The sequence below is a fragment of the Trachymyrmex septentrionalis genome, unplaced genomic scaffold (assembly GCF_001594115.1).
Source record: "Trachymyrmex septentrionalis isolate Tsep2-gDNA-1 unplaced genomic scaffold, Tsep1.0 scaffold70, whole genome shotgun sequence".
Classification (NCBI taxonomy): Eukaryota; Metazoa; Arthropoda; class Insecta; order Hymenoptera; family Formicidae; genus Trachymyrmex; species Trachymyrmex septentrionalis.
This window is the reverse complement of record NW_017305885.1, coordinates 1,088,614-1,102,344: the sequence shown is the minus strand read 5'-3', so window position 1 is coordinate 1,102,344 and position 13,731 is coordinate 1,088,614. Positions and strand designations below refer to the sequence as shown.

At 36.1% G+C, this 13,731-nt stretch overlaps 1 protein-coding gene across 2 annotated transcripts in view; it reads left to right on the top strand.

Annotated features, from left to right (window-relative positions):
* Nucleotides 1-13,731, top strand: part of LOC108753716 (hemicentin-2) — a 362,006-nt gene that overhangs the window by 273,336 nt on the left and 74,939 nt on the right. For both annotated transcript variants that reach the window (XM_018495572.1, XM_018495573.1), the window contains exon 7: nucleotides 3,983-4,105. In XM_018495572.1, the coding sequence (XP_018351074.1) occupies nucleotides 3,983-4,105 (123 nt within the window). The remainder of the gene's footprint in view (nucleotides 1-3,982; nucleotides 4,106-13,731) is intronic.

The following is a 13,731-nucleotide window of genomic DNA, read 5'->3' as shown; positions in this document are numbered from 1 at the left end:
AGAATTATCTAAAGAGGAAAATCTAAAAATCGAAGTCAAAATAATTAAATACTATATATAATCTTCTAAAAAATATAATTCATTATTATACCTACAATTATCTCGTTCAGAGATAATTTATTTGAAGAGCAACATGAATTCGCCTCCCGATTCTAGGCCGCTGTACATACGTAAAACCGATTCTGTAGAGAGCTGTTCGGCACAGATGGCACTATGACACAACCGACGAATTTTTACATGTTCTCGGTGCTATGCTGTAACTTGTATTCACACTACACGATTCCCACCATTTCATCGTTCTACAAATATATACAACGAACATTATTGCGTTGCAACGAGAGCCATTCGGTGGTTTGTCGCCTCAATAACGGCGCAGTTATATATCGATGATGGTTGTTTAATGATTTGCAATCGGCCGACACCGGCGAATCATACTTCTTTTTTTCTCTTTCATTGTTATATATCGCATTCCTGTTTTCGTGATCACGGCTTTCTGCGTTTCTTTTAATCAGTTTTCTTTTAAAGCTAATTAATATTGTTACCTATATTGTGTCATTTATTTTGATTCACGTAAAAAAGCAGTCTCGATAAACGGAAACGGCATACCGAATAACAATGCACACGTTACATTAAATTTGTAAAATTACTTCCACGAATATGATGAAGTTATATTTAAAGGATTTATAATAAAATTATTTCAAATTTTATGTCTTGGGGAAATTTATTCAGCTAGAAATTATACACGTAATTCCGGAGATTTACTGAAATTCATCTCATCGGTCGTTATTAAATCGCGTATAAGAACAATATGGATTCTACATACACAACAAATTTTAGCCGTTTAATAATGTCACCATATATTCGTGTGTTCTACCTTTTCTACGTATTCTGCGATCACAAAATCTTCTCCCGCGGGTCGTATACAGGTTTGCTTAACGGCCCGTATAAAGTTTACGGGCGTTCCGGCTGAAACAGCGGGAGAAATTTCTTTCGAAGAGATTCATTCTACTGTAAAGCGAGGTCACCTTAAAGGTTCGCGCAGTCCGGTTCGCGCGATTTGCGCCGTTGAACAGTCAATTGCTTACTATTACTGTCAAATTTAATCAGCCGATATCGCTAGTGAGAAAGAATATAAATAAAGAAATAAAAGATACAAAAGGGGGTTACAAAAATTCGAAAGAGAACGCTAAAAAATCGCAAGCGGTATGAAGAATGGGAGACACTTACGATCAAAAGCCTCGGAGATATTGATTACGTTTACACGGACATCCTTAGGCTCAGTTTCACAACTCACGGTTAACTCTTAACCGAGGTTCAACTTATTTCTCATCTCTTTCCAATTCTAGCATTAGAAAGAGACCGTGAGTTGTGAAACTGAGCTCGGGTTTAGTAACATTCGTAATTAGAAACTGGCCAGCAATCACAGTCATTCCATTTTTCAGAGGAACAGCTATGATTGGCCAGTTTCATAATAACGGATGTTATTAAACTTGGTTAAAGGTGTCCGTGTAAACATAATCATTACTCCAAAAAAAAAGAGTATACCGCGGGATTTGTGATAAAAGGATTTTATAGCGGTATCCTACGGTGTCCATTCTGGAATAAAAGATGAACTAGTAGTTTGCGGGCGCGCTTTAAAGTTCTCATCAAGCGATCGAGGTCTGTAGGACACTTCTGCGTCTCATTGTTCCCTTTGTTTGGTGTTTACGCTGTTGCACCAGGACTACACAGTGCGGCGTGCCCGGCGGCGTCGGTTACGTCGGCGACTACGACGGACCGGGAACAGCAAGGGGGGGGGGACGAGGAGGTGAGGTCGTCGGTACGCCGGGGAGAAAAGCTTTCATTAAGCTTGCATTGTCCCAGCACCGCGCTATTATAGCCGAGTGAATAACTTCGAGCCATGCCTGGTAGTCATGCCGCTCTTGTTTCTCTCTCTCCTTCCTGCGTCGCTTCATCTTCCGTTTTATCTTTCTTCAATTTTTTCTCTTTTCCATCTCGTACGCCACCCGCGTGCTACTCCCTACCTCCGCGTCACACTTCCGATATTCTGCACGCCTCTCCCCCACGCCTTTCCAGGGGCTCGTCTCTTCCTTCTCCCGCACAATTTGACGCATCTCCAATTTATTCTGCGACCTCGGTGGCTGTCCCGTTATAGTCGCGGTGTGATATTAACGAGCTGAACGGCGATATAACGGTAACGGCAAATCGCTCGAGCGGCGCCGGGGTGGCATCGAACGACGTTCCCACTCGCTGGGGCGCCAACAGAGCGTGTGGATATTTCCACCATTTGTCGTTGGTATCGACGATAATAGTAGGACCTTTTAACGAATACGACCTCGGCGCCTGTAAAATCTTGACTGTCCCGTTCATTAATTACTCGCCACGACCTCGTATCTGTACCTCGTTTGTTCAACGACAATTTTGAAAACCTTCCCTTTCCGCTACTTCTCTTGATCGTTCTCTGCCAACCTCGTTGGTCGTTCGTCTGTCGCCCTATATACACATTAGCAGAATATACCGGAATCCCATCATCCGTTTCCACGTTAATGACACGGAAGGGAAGCTCGTATTAAACGCAGAAGAGAAAGAGAGGTGATTACCGGAGGTAACGAGAGTAACGCGTCATCTCCAACGATTACGTTTGATTTCTAGAGGCACTTGATGCGTTCAATTACTAACTCTTGGGATTTACATCTTCATTATAACGAGCATTCCGATAACACTTCTCGTTACTCTCGTTCTCCCTTCTCTCTCTTCTTGCCTCCTTTGCGGTATATCTATTTGGTGATGATGTAAAGTTTTGTCGCTGCGCATAATGTCGCTTCGGGGCGGAAAGCTGGTTTGTATTCGGGAAGTGAACTCCGTGCAAAAGCAGGTCACAATAAACTCCCACAGAAATAAGCATTCCACGGGTTACCTCCAAACAAACCATTTAAGCAGATATTTATTATGTGAAAAGTATTTTCATATTACTGAAACGCTGCATACATTTAGGAGCAGTGCCGGTCTGTGGAAATATTATTTAATTCAATCAAAGAAAAAACAACATCTGTATTCGGATTAGAAATAAAGTTAAATATAACAGTATTGCTGAAGTAACATATTTAATATGATGTATGCAAAGAGTATTGCAATAGAAAAATGTTTAACTTTTTTATACCATTCCTTGATTGAATTTATTATAATGTTTTAACATCTTTTTTTTAATATATAATTTATTTCATATAAATATTTATATAAGTACATATAATACTTTTTTATTTTTTATTCCCCATTCTTTTCTATTTTTGACTTTTGAAAAGCAATGATCAAAAGTGATAAAGATGGAAGTCAACTGAAAGACTTTTCTATTTGCTATTGTGAATTGTATCCTCAGTAATCTATCTTCTTAAAGTCTACTATTTTTATTCGAAAATTGGTTATTTTCGTGCACATTGGATTCAATCCGCAGTGACCGGATATCTTCGTACATAGAATCTTCGTCGTACAAAGAATGACTTTCGAATGTCTAGAAATCAGATTACGTTGGCCAATACATTTTAAAATTACCGGAAATCTTATTTGAAAATTGCGAAATAGCGAGTTCACAGACTTACTATCATCTGCGAAAGAAGATTGCAATTTGCAATCGCTATGACTTTCTGAATTACTTATTAAGACTGTTTTTGAATTTCATTATAAAATTCACTTAGACGAATATTACGCAGAAATAGAGTAAGTTGAGAATAGAACGAATCTTGTATTCCATTACAATTTGTGATGTCATGTGTGACATCAAAATATTTTGAGATTACATTTACAAACAGAATACTGAAAGCGGGATGAAATTCTATTTTGCATCATTTTAAATTGATCTTGGCAGTGTAATAATAGTCTGGTAACATCGTCTATTTTTCTTTCTTTTTTTTTCATGTTTCTCTGTGATATTACGTAGTATATCGACGTCGTGGCATTGACACTAATTGCTTAATACCTGTTTCAGATACTCCATCGTTCGCGATAACACGTTTACCTGGTTTTGGAATTCCGATCGTCGAGGGGATGTCTGTCAGCCTGAAATGCGAGGTAGACAGCAATCCAGCCAGTACTCCAATTTGGCAGCGCGGTAAGTGGCGAGCGAAAAAAAAGGAATGGAATTCGCGCGTGGTATTTCATCTGATTTCTCGATCAGACTCGAAAGGACGTCTAACTTATTAATTTTATCAATTCTAGAAACATCTTGCGTAAAATAGTTTTGTTTAGAAATATAACTTACTGGTTTTTTTACTTTTGTTAAATAGTGTGTTATGTAGAATCGAAAGAAATGTGTTCTTCTTATTGATTATTTCTATTTGATTTGTTTATTTATTTTTTTCTTGCAGAAATATATATCGTTTGGTATATTTTATATTCTTAAACTTCTTTACTTACTTTTTAGTTTTATTATATTAAAAATCGCGTTTGGATAAAAATGCAATAAAACTTATTAGTTATACTGGATTATTCGTAGAGATATTGATTGAATATTGTAGATATATTTAGTCATTTCAAGGCACATACACTGATTACAATAAATATAAAAGTATTTATAATTTACTTGTCGATTTTTAGAAAAGAAAAATTTTAAGAAGAATAATTAGTTAATATATTAATAGAAATAATTTAGTTGATAAATTAAGTCAGTAAACTGATCCTCTCATTATATTTTAATTTTTATCATTAACGCTACTCATTTCCTCGCATGAACTCTTTGTCGGTTTAAAACAGATAATGTAATAAATATATTACTTACAAGTATCACATTGTTTCATTTCATCTTTTAATTAATGTCTTCTATTTGAATGACCTGGATAATTAACTCTTCCCAGCAGTAACGTTATTCGTATTTTCTAACAGCCAGTAAATTTTTGGCGATTTAAATATGTTCGGTAATGAGATTTTTAACAAGTTACTGTTACAACAAACAGCTCTTTATTCGAAGCGAATTTCAACCTAGTAATTTATATTGTTCGTTTAACTAAAACAAACACATTTTAGTTAAGCGCAAATTATTGATTAATTTCAAATAGATTTTATCTTGATAAAATACAAAGATATCACCAGGGCTTTCATCAATTCTCAAAAATTATATAATCATGTTACATAAATTATGATATATAAATTTTGTTTTAATTCCAAGCTTTTTATTTTAATAAAATTAAAATCTGAGTATCGGTTGTATAATTATATTCAACACTCAGCAAAGTTATATTACGTATTATATATAAGTATATATATATTTTTTTTTATAACTTTATTTTAACTAGGAAGGTAGCAGAAATTTAGAAAGAAATTCAATCTTTTTAATCATTCTTTCTAACATTACTTCGAATATTTACAACTTAAAAGGGATGCATTTAGTATGTAGCCTGTACACACATAAAACACACACACACACACACAATTTGCAGGTAGTGTGTGGCAGACGGCGAGTTGCGAAGCGCACGTGCATTATTTCGTGCAACTCCCCATTCCCTACTACAGCTAGGAAACGCGTCACGTTGTAGGTAGACACGTTAGCACGGGCACGTGTAACGGCAACGTGAGCATAATTTAATCACTGTAAACAGGCACTTGGATGGGGTGAAATCTGATGCATATGACCCTCGGCGTAATATCGGCTTCGTAGTAACTCTAAAGGAGAGATGTAAACTTATCTGTAAACGTGTGCATCAATGCATTGATAAGCGTAACACGGCTGTAATAGAATTACCAAGTTATCCTCTCGTGTTGGCCTTTTCCAAAAGGAATGTTCTAGTTGATTCGTGAAAAGCGCAGCTGTTCACGCGATGCGCGTGTTATTGAAAAAAATTAATATACTTATAAAAATGACTTAATTAAATGTGTATCCCATGTTATGGGAAGAGAATTTAGTTCCTCCTCATATAAAATGAATGAGTTAACAATGTAATGTTGCGATATTGAAATTGAAAGATTAATTGTGTAGAAAACGTAACCTGACAATTGTATATGAGAATCATTAGTTACGTATATATTATTATAATATAATTATTACATAGCGCATAAAGTAATAGTATTGTAAGCGACATTCTTAATATATTTTGCAAAATGCATCCCTCTAGCAAGCGAGAGACTTCCTGCGCTATTTTCATACAAAATCCATTATAACGTAATAACATCGCGAACTCATTTCTCGAGAACAGTCGTAATTCTCGCGTAATTAAACCATTACCAACGATATGCTTAGGTGAGTCAAACGCATGTCGCCGCTCGCGGCATAATAACGTAGTCCTTAGCTCGAGGGATTGAGGAAGAAGTGGAGGAGAAGGGAGGTTCCGAAGTTCTGCATTCACGCGATTTCCGTCAACCTTGTCGTCTCAGCGTTGGCGTCCCACCTCCCCTAAATCTCTGGGATCTCGGGCTCGAGAATCGGGTGGGAGGTAAGGTGGTACATCCCATAATCACATTATTACGTACCGCAACGGGCGCGACAAGTCTACCACACAGACGCCGGCAGAAATCGGGACAATGGGCAGCCCCACACCGACGCCGGTCCCTTTCATCCCGGCAATTCTCGTCGGCGCGCTTTCATTCGGCTCCGATAGACAGGTGTACGCGCTCGATATTATTCCCGTCTCGATGCACCACTACACGCTGCAGCCGCGCCTATTGCGGCATTGTAAATTTCGTGCCGGCGTTAAAGGGAGATTCAATAGTTGTGGCGCTCGTCGTGCCGTACGCAAGCAATGTCGAGGAAGCTGTTACGCGGCACGTGATATCGGAGCAGCACGTTGTTCCATCTAATCTGCTCTATTGGCCGGCACTTGTGCGAGAGAAAGAGATAAGACAACGGGAACGACGACGCGGATATAGATGTATCTATCGTGATTGCGTTGCGATGATCCACTCAAAATAAGGAAATTATACAGTTACTGATTAACGATTGCAAGTAATGATTAACAATTTTATTATAAAATTGGAATACAATATATGTCATGTACTTACCGTATTTATAACTGTACATATACATTTACAGAAAAAACAGATTACGAGTATATGAAAGATCATGAATAATATTTGCGAATATGATATTTTATTATGTAAACATAAATAACATTTCTCCTCTGCACTTGACGTTGACTAAAATCAAAATATAACTTGTGATAATTTGTGTGTTAACAAATAAAATATTTAGGATAAATACTGTAAGAAAAAAGTAATTTTCAATTATTATTAAGCTTTTTATCTGTTTCTTATGGAAATAGTGTAAGAATTTTGTTCTAATATTTAATAACAATTAATTTAATATCTATAATAATAGCGAAATAGTTAATTTTAATAAGGATGAACAAGATATGATACTGTAATGGTGAGAACGTACTGTAATGGTACGAAGTTTTACGCTTAAAATATATGTAAAATAATTCAGAAATTAATCACGATTTGTAGCACAATGTTTCGATAATAGCTTTATAACTAATTAAAATCTATAAAAAATTAAAATTATATTAAAATTTACAAAAAGACGAACAAAAGGTAGTATTCAGACGTATAGATTTATTACCATTTGGCTGTTCTTTGTCGTGGGAGAGCTCGCCGGCTGCGGCCGCTTCTACGACCTGATAAATATTTAAAACTGTCTATAATTTCTTCCTTCCTGTGAGCAGTTTCTGAACGTTTCATAGCTTTTAATCTTACCCTTATTTCATATTCCAAGCTTAATCTGCCTTATCTTTCCAATCAAGGTGTTCATTGATTGGAATAAGCGATATAAATCCACATTCTATCTAGAAGTTATCTTCGTAGCGGAACAGAAGAAATGAAATTTCTGTAGAGAGAATGAAAAGATTTAATTGATATCATCTGAAAATTAATATTAAAAAAAAACGAGAATTGTAAAAAAAGAAACTTATACATGGATATCTTTTTATTAAATCTGATAACATATATTTTACTTGAATTTGAAAGGAGATTAGCGATTAATAGTGAAAAGTCAAATTGCATGCGCTAAAATGTGGAGATAACAAATAATTACACTTTCCATCCCTTGCCACATATCGCTTCATTTTGGTTACTTTATTAAGTTAGTGACTTTCACGAGGCAATCTCTCAACTTGATGCTTTCAACTCAATAATTAGGAGTAAAGTTGTCTAATATTCTTGCTCATTTTATCCTCTTCTAACGATGATGTCCTTTATAATTCATAAAATCGCGCACTATTGATTTAAGATAACGCACAATCAAAAATTAAAAATCTTTAAGAGACTGAGCTCTAAAAATATAAATTTATCGGCTCTAATGTCATAAAATACAGTTCTAATGTCATAAAATCGACCTTTTTCCAACTTTTCCAATCGTACCTTTATTCAACTGCAGTTTAATTTAGATTGCAATTGAGATATTAATATTGAAACGCAGTAGACGAAAAGAGAAAATCTTTAGCAAACGCAAGCTCTTCCTAAAGGAGTAAAGTCTATATCCGAAAAGAGAAGCGTCTGAGATCTTTCATATATGTACAAGTTACTCGTGAAAAATATAGCAAAGAAATGGCGCAATTTCGATAAAGCATATCGGCTGCTGTCGGATCCTCTTTCAGTTTCGCATGTCGAAAGCAACATTATCCATATCATCATTTTCTTCGTGAGCCGCGTAACTTTGCGTAATGGACACTGCATAGACACGGACGTTTACATCAAAGGAAGGCGGAATAACGTTTGTTTTAATGAATACATCTTTTGCCAAGAAAGCGCGTATCTTTTCATATGTAAAAAGGTTGTCTGTTCAACAGAGCGATGCGTCATCATATAGATACGAAATGCAGCGGTGCAGTTTTATACGTACCTACTTGAGGCGTGTGCTTCAAAAACTCAAAACTTTTTAAAAATCAATAAGACAGTAAAATGATTTTTAATATTTAACGATAATAAAATGATTTTTTTACAAACGGTTGATAGAAAATATTAACTTTTTCTAAATGGTAACAGGAAAATATCAATCTTTTTATTAAAAAAAAAAAAAAAAAAAAAGATATATATATAAAAATTGGCAAAATTTTAGAAAAAATTTGTTCATTTTTACATGTTTTAAAGATAGCCAGGCCAGGTAATAATGTACGCTTCACCGAAACCGTTTTGTGAAAACGTATACATAGCGAAAATATGGAAACGCATGAAATCCAGGACTATAAATTTCACAATACGCGTCGTTGTAGTCACGGTATTAAATTTCGGTTACGTTATACCCATGTCGCAGATATGGCTCTCAATACACATACATAATACGAGCAAAAATCTGTTTATCCATTAAATTCCGCATATTCCACGTTCCGTTATCGCCTAGTCATTAGCATAATTAAATTGCATAAAGCGCCGTGTATTATGAGATGTTATTGCACGAGCCGATTTGCCACTAATCGGCCAACTATATTTTTATTAAGCCAAATTGAATCCGCTCGGCGTTACCAAATCGTATATTTCCATCTACCGTCGCCATTTCTAAATCTCTTTTTGGGAAATTAAGGCTCTCTCGCTCGCTCGCTCGATTTGAATTCTGGAACAGGATTTACGGTGTATACATCGCCATTCGTGGATCGGTAACGACGTTGCTTTTTAGCCGGTGCGGCGAATAAAAGCTTACCGCAGCATAATTTCTTTTATTCATCGTCAATCAGCGGCGGCTTGAGCCGAGTAAGATAGAGGGAACGGAGCCGGATGAAACAGAGAGAACGAGAGAGATTTCTGTGCGGAGTTCGCGGGAGAGACCACTTTCTTGATTAGACCGTACCGTTTAAACGGGTGAACCCATTACATTCGTTAAACGTATTCGCTGCGCCGGTGAACTTTTCGCCTAGGTGCGTCCCGCCCCGCGCAGAGTATTGCTCTGCGCGAATCAGCGATACTTTTGCCATGCATTTCCCCGAGTGAAAATCGGAATCGCGATTTCTTGCTGTGAGAACAAATCGGGCGTACGTCGATAAATACTTAACCGCGTGCCGTTCTGCATTCCGGAAATAGAGCTACATTGTGCTTCAACTACAATAAGATTATATTTCAGCCGATATCATACCGATGGGTATACTTTTTACGCACTCATCTCATACCTACTTCGATCTGATTAAAATGCAAGATAATTTCAAATTAATCTTGTTCTCCACCAATTAGGAGTTTTTTTTTAAATAAATTGTTACATATACATATATATAATGTATAACATAGAGTTAAACGCTTATTTATATCATTTAGTATTAAGTATTAATTATAGCATTTCACATATAACGTTAATATTAAGTTCATTAGTTATTAATTATATTTATATTATCAAAAACATTTCCTATCGCGGTGTTTAAGTTTCGGTATTTAGAAAATAACTGAAACCAAATTGAAATAGTTATTCCGCTTTTATTCGGATATTATTATTCTTTCAGCAAAATTTGTGCCGGTTATAATCAATGTAAGAAATCAGCTTGCACGAATCCAGTAATGGTCTTCATGAGAACAGTGGCCGAGCACGGCCGCGTATACGTCGAGTGTTCCATCGAAAAAGCAACCCGAGTTTAACGCGGCCGATTAAATCGTTTTTCAACCAACTTTTTTAATCCACCTTTCCACGTTCGTATTCTGCTCGTTAAGAAACACCTTTTTAATCCCCTTTACGTAGCTTGATCCGCGTATTTACGCAAGACTGCCTTTTCGATCAACTTTATACGATAGGAGTGGAAATTACAATTTCTCTTGAATTAATCAGAAAAGCATGGAGAGGCACTCAAACGAGAAGCTCATTCGCGACGTAGTCCGCCGCCGCCACTGCGATGAGGCATTGCCAGGCTCGCTGGCGTAAATCACAATCGTGAATAACAATTTCGAGATTTGATAGAGATTTCGCGTTGCGCTCCATTCACATCTCGAGTGAATCATGATTGTCTTTTCCGTTCCTGCGTCTTGAGTTATTTATTGTCTGTTAAAACTTTGCGCAAAACTGTACTTCCCTTGACACGTCGACGAAGTCGCGCAATGGAAGTGTCACGAAAATAAAGTGCACATTTCTACACTATTTGATATATTCGAGGAGCCGAAAGACGTGTAAAAATGAAATGATTACGCTGAAAAGACTTAAAGATTTATAGAAACGATATTGCACTTTTTGCTTTTTACTTGTATTGTCACGCATTATGGATTAAATAACGCGTTGTATAAGTTTTCTTTTATAATTGTCTATTTAAATTGCTTTATATTATCATTTTCAAGCAAATTAACTCCCTTTGTATTTGCTTTGGAAACTTTAATTCTTATTAATAATATGATTTTACATTTTAATGAGGAACTGAGATATGAAATAGTATAATTATCTTCTTGCCACGCAAATGTTACCTATATTAGAGAGTATATAAATAGAACGGTGAATTAATGCACACCGTTTGAGTTTTTTCGGAACATTAATAAAAAAGATCTGCGTTATCAATCAAGTATCTAAAAATTCGAAAAATTGGACTGATTGTGTAGTTTCGTTTATCTCGTTATTGAGTTGCACAAAACGCTGAGAACAGCTGCAGCCGTCACTTTCTGCTGCGATCAGCCGCGTACGAGTGATAAGAACTATGATGGACGACCTGTTATTACCAAACGTCAGAAGGCACTGCGATTTCCACAAGAATTATTGCCAAATACTGTTCTAAAGTAACGGTTTAGCTGTACGTTTGACGTGCCATGACTTTTTATACCGCGGATACTCTTATACCGCGATAAAAGAATTTAAGCACTTGATAATCGCAGGAGTCTTTAATATTTTTCACAAAATGTTAGTATATATATAAATTTGTTAATCTTCAATATAAATTTGACGACGAATAAAACTTTATTCGTGATATATGCTACGACTTTGTTCAATTTTATTTAAATACTGAATAAAGTAATAATTTGTTGTATAAAACAAATCAATCATAATTATCAAGATTAATTAAAAATTGAACTTGCATATTACGTTCACATATGCAGCTATCTGCGTATAGTAACAATTTCCGCAATAAAAGCTTTTTTAAATAGCTGATAATGAAATATTTGGTTGTCAATAGTATTACATTCGTGACATTAATTATTTGTTTAAATTAATATCTGAAATTTGATTTCTCTTCGAGAATAATCCTGGTCTCGCTGTTAAATTAATTAAACTCTCATGTTGCTGATATAATCGTTTGTTCTATGATGTTTCGGCAATGAATATTTCTGATCGCGGATCGCGTTTTGATGTATGTATGCTCCTCCAATTCTGCTTCCGACAGACAATATCTTCCTCGTGTCAATATTACTGTCGTGGGCGGGAAATCGTAGTCTTTTATGCGAGGATGTACGGAGGATTGATGAAATAATAATATTTTTTTGTGTGTGCATTGGCTACGAAATAACTAGATTTATTAAAGTTGTCCTCGTCTTCGTATTACCCTCGTATTACGCCCGGGTAGACTGTATAATTAATCGGCAGCCACGGGACGTGACAGAAAAATCGACGTCCCGTCGTCGTGACGGATGACGCCGCGCGGCTACGATGGAAAGCGGCTATATGTGAGTTATCCTATTAAATATTCAATTATTTCTGCCTTCCACTCCTGACGTCTGGAATTCGCTCGGCGCGACGGCGCGCGCTGCGTCGAGCCAACGCCGCGTCCGCCGGAGAGGGCCAAGCTTAATCCCTATTCATAGACTCAATCGAGTGATTTCGAATAAATCCTTCCAACGTTCCGCGAGATCCGCTGCAATTAAAATACTTTAATATCCTTTGGAGCACGTATCCGCCCCGGGCAATGCCTTCGCCGTTCGCGAACCTTTCACCCAAACTCGTTGCTGCCTCCATTGCCGCCGTCGCCGTTGCTGCTACCGCCCATTCCCAATTTCTTTTAGGTACAGTTACTCTTATTAAACGTCCCATTCCTTTTCGAGAAAGCACGTTCGCTTCTCGTTCAAAGCCTTTATAGGGAAGGTAAGTCAGGTAAATTCGGACTCTCTCGATTTCCTATATTGCAACGAGTAGTGCAAATAGTCGATTTCTTAATATGGCTTTACAAAGCCGCGATTTTCTTTGAGACTAAGAAAATGTTTAAACCACTAAGTTAACATACTATTTGTGGACACGTAATTTGTGATTGTATCCAATTCTTCGGATATCTTGATAGAGTTGAGAAAACTTTCAAACAAAGATCGAAGTAAATACATGAAAATAATTTATCATGATTCTGTCGGATGATCTATCACACCGATACATTGGACGTAGGAACATTTTGCAAGAAGAAACGAGAGCGTCAGCTGTGTGAAATTGCTTAAGAGGAAGTCGATCTTTATACGATCATCATTTGGAAGTGGCACAAAGCAAGAATATCAGTACTCCAATGATATATCCAGAATAATTTCAGGATACTGGAATTTCCGAATCCGAAATATTATTAACTTTGAAGTCCGCAATTTATGATCTTATATCGTTCTTTTTACCTAAAGAAATAATTATCAGTTGTGGCAATTTATAAATATACTTGTTTTATCAGTATTAAATTTCATTTCTTTAACAGTAATGTTTAATGTATATTTTTATTGTCATTCTGTTGACATATTTGATATTTTAGTTAAGCATTATTTTAAAATATTAGTATCTTATAAGTGACAACATTATTTTTGGGGAGAAAAAAAAGACTAGTGTCATATTTTTGTATTTTTTTTAACAGTTCTGAATATTTTACTTTATATAAAATATCTTTTTTGTAATTTAGA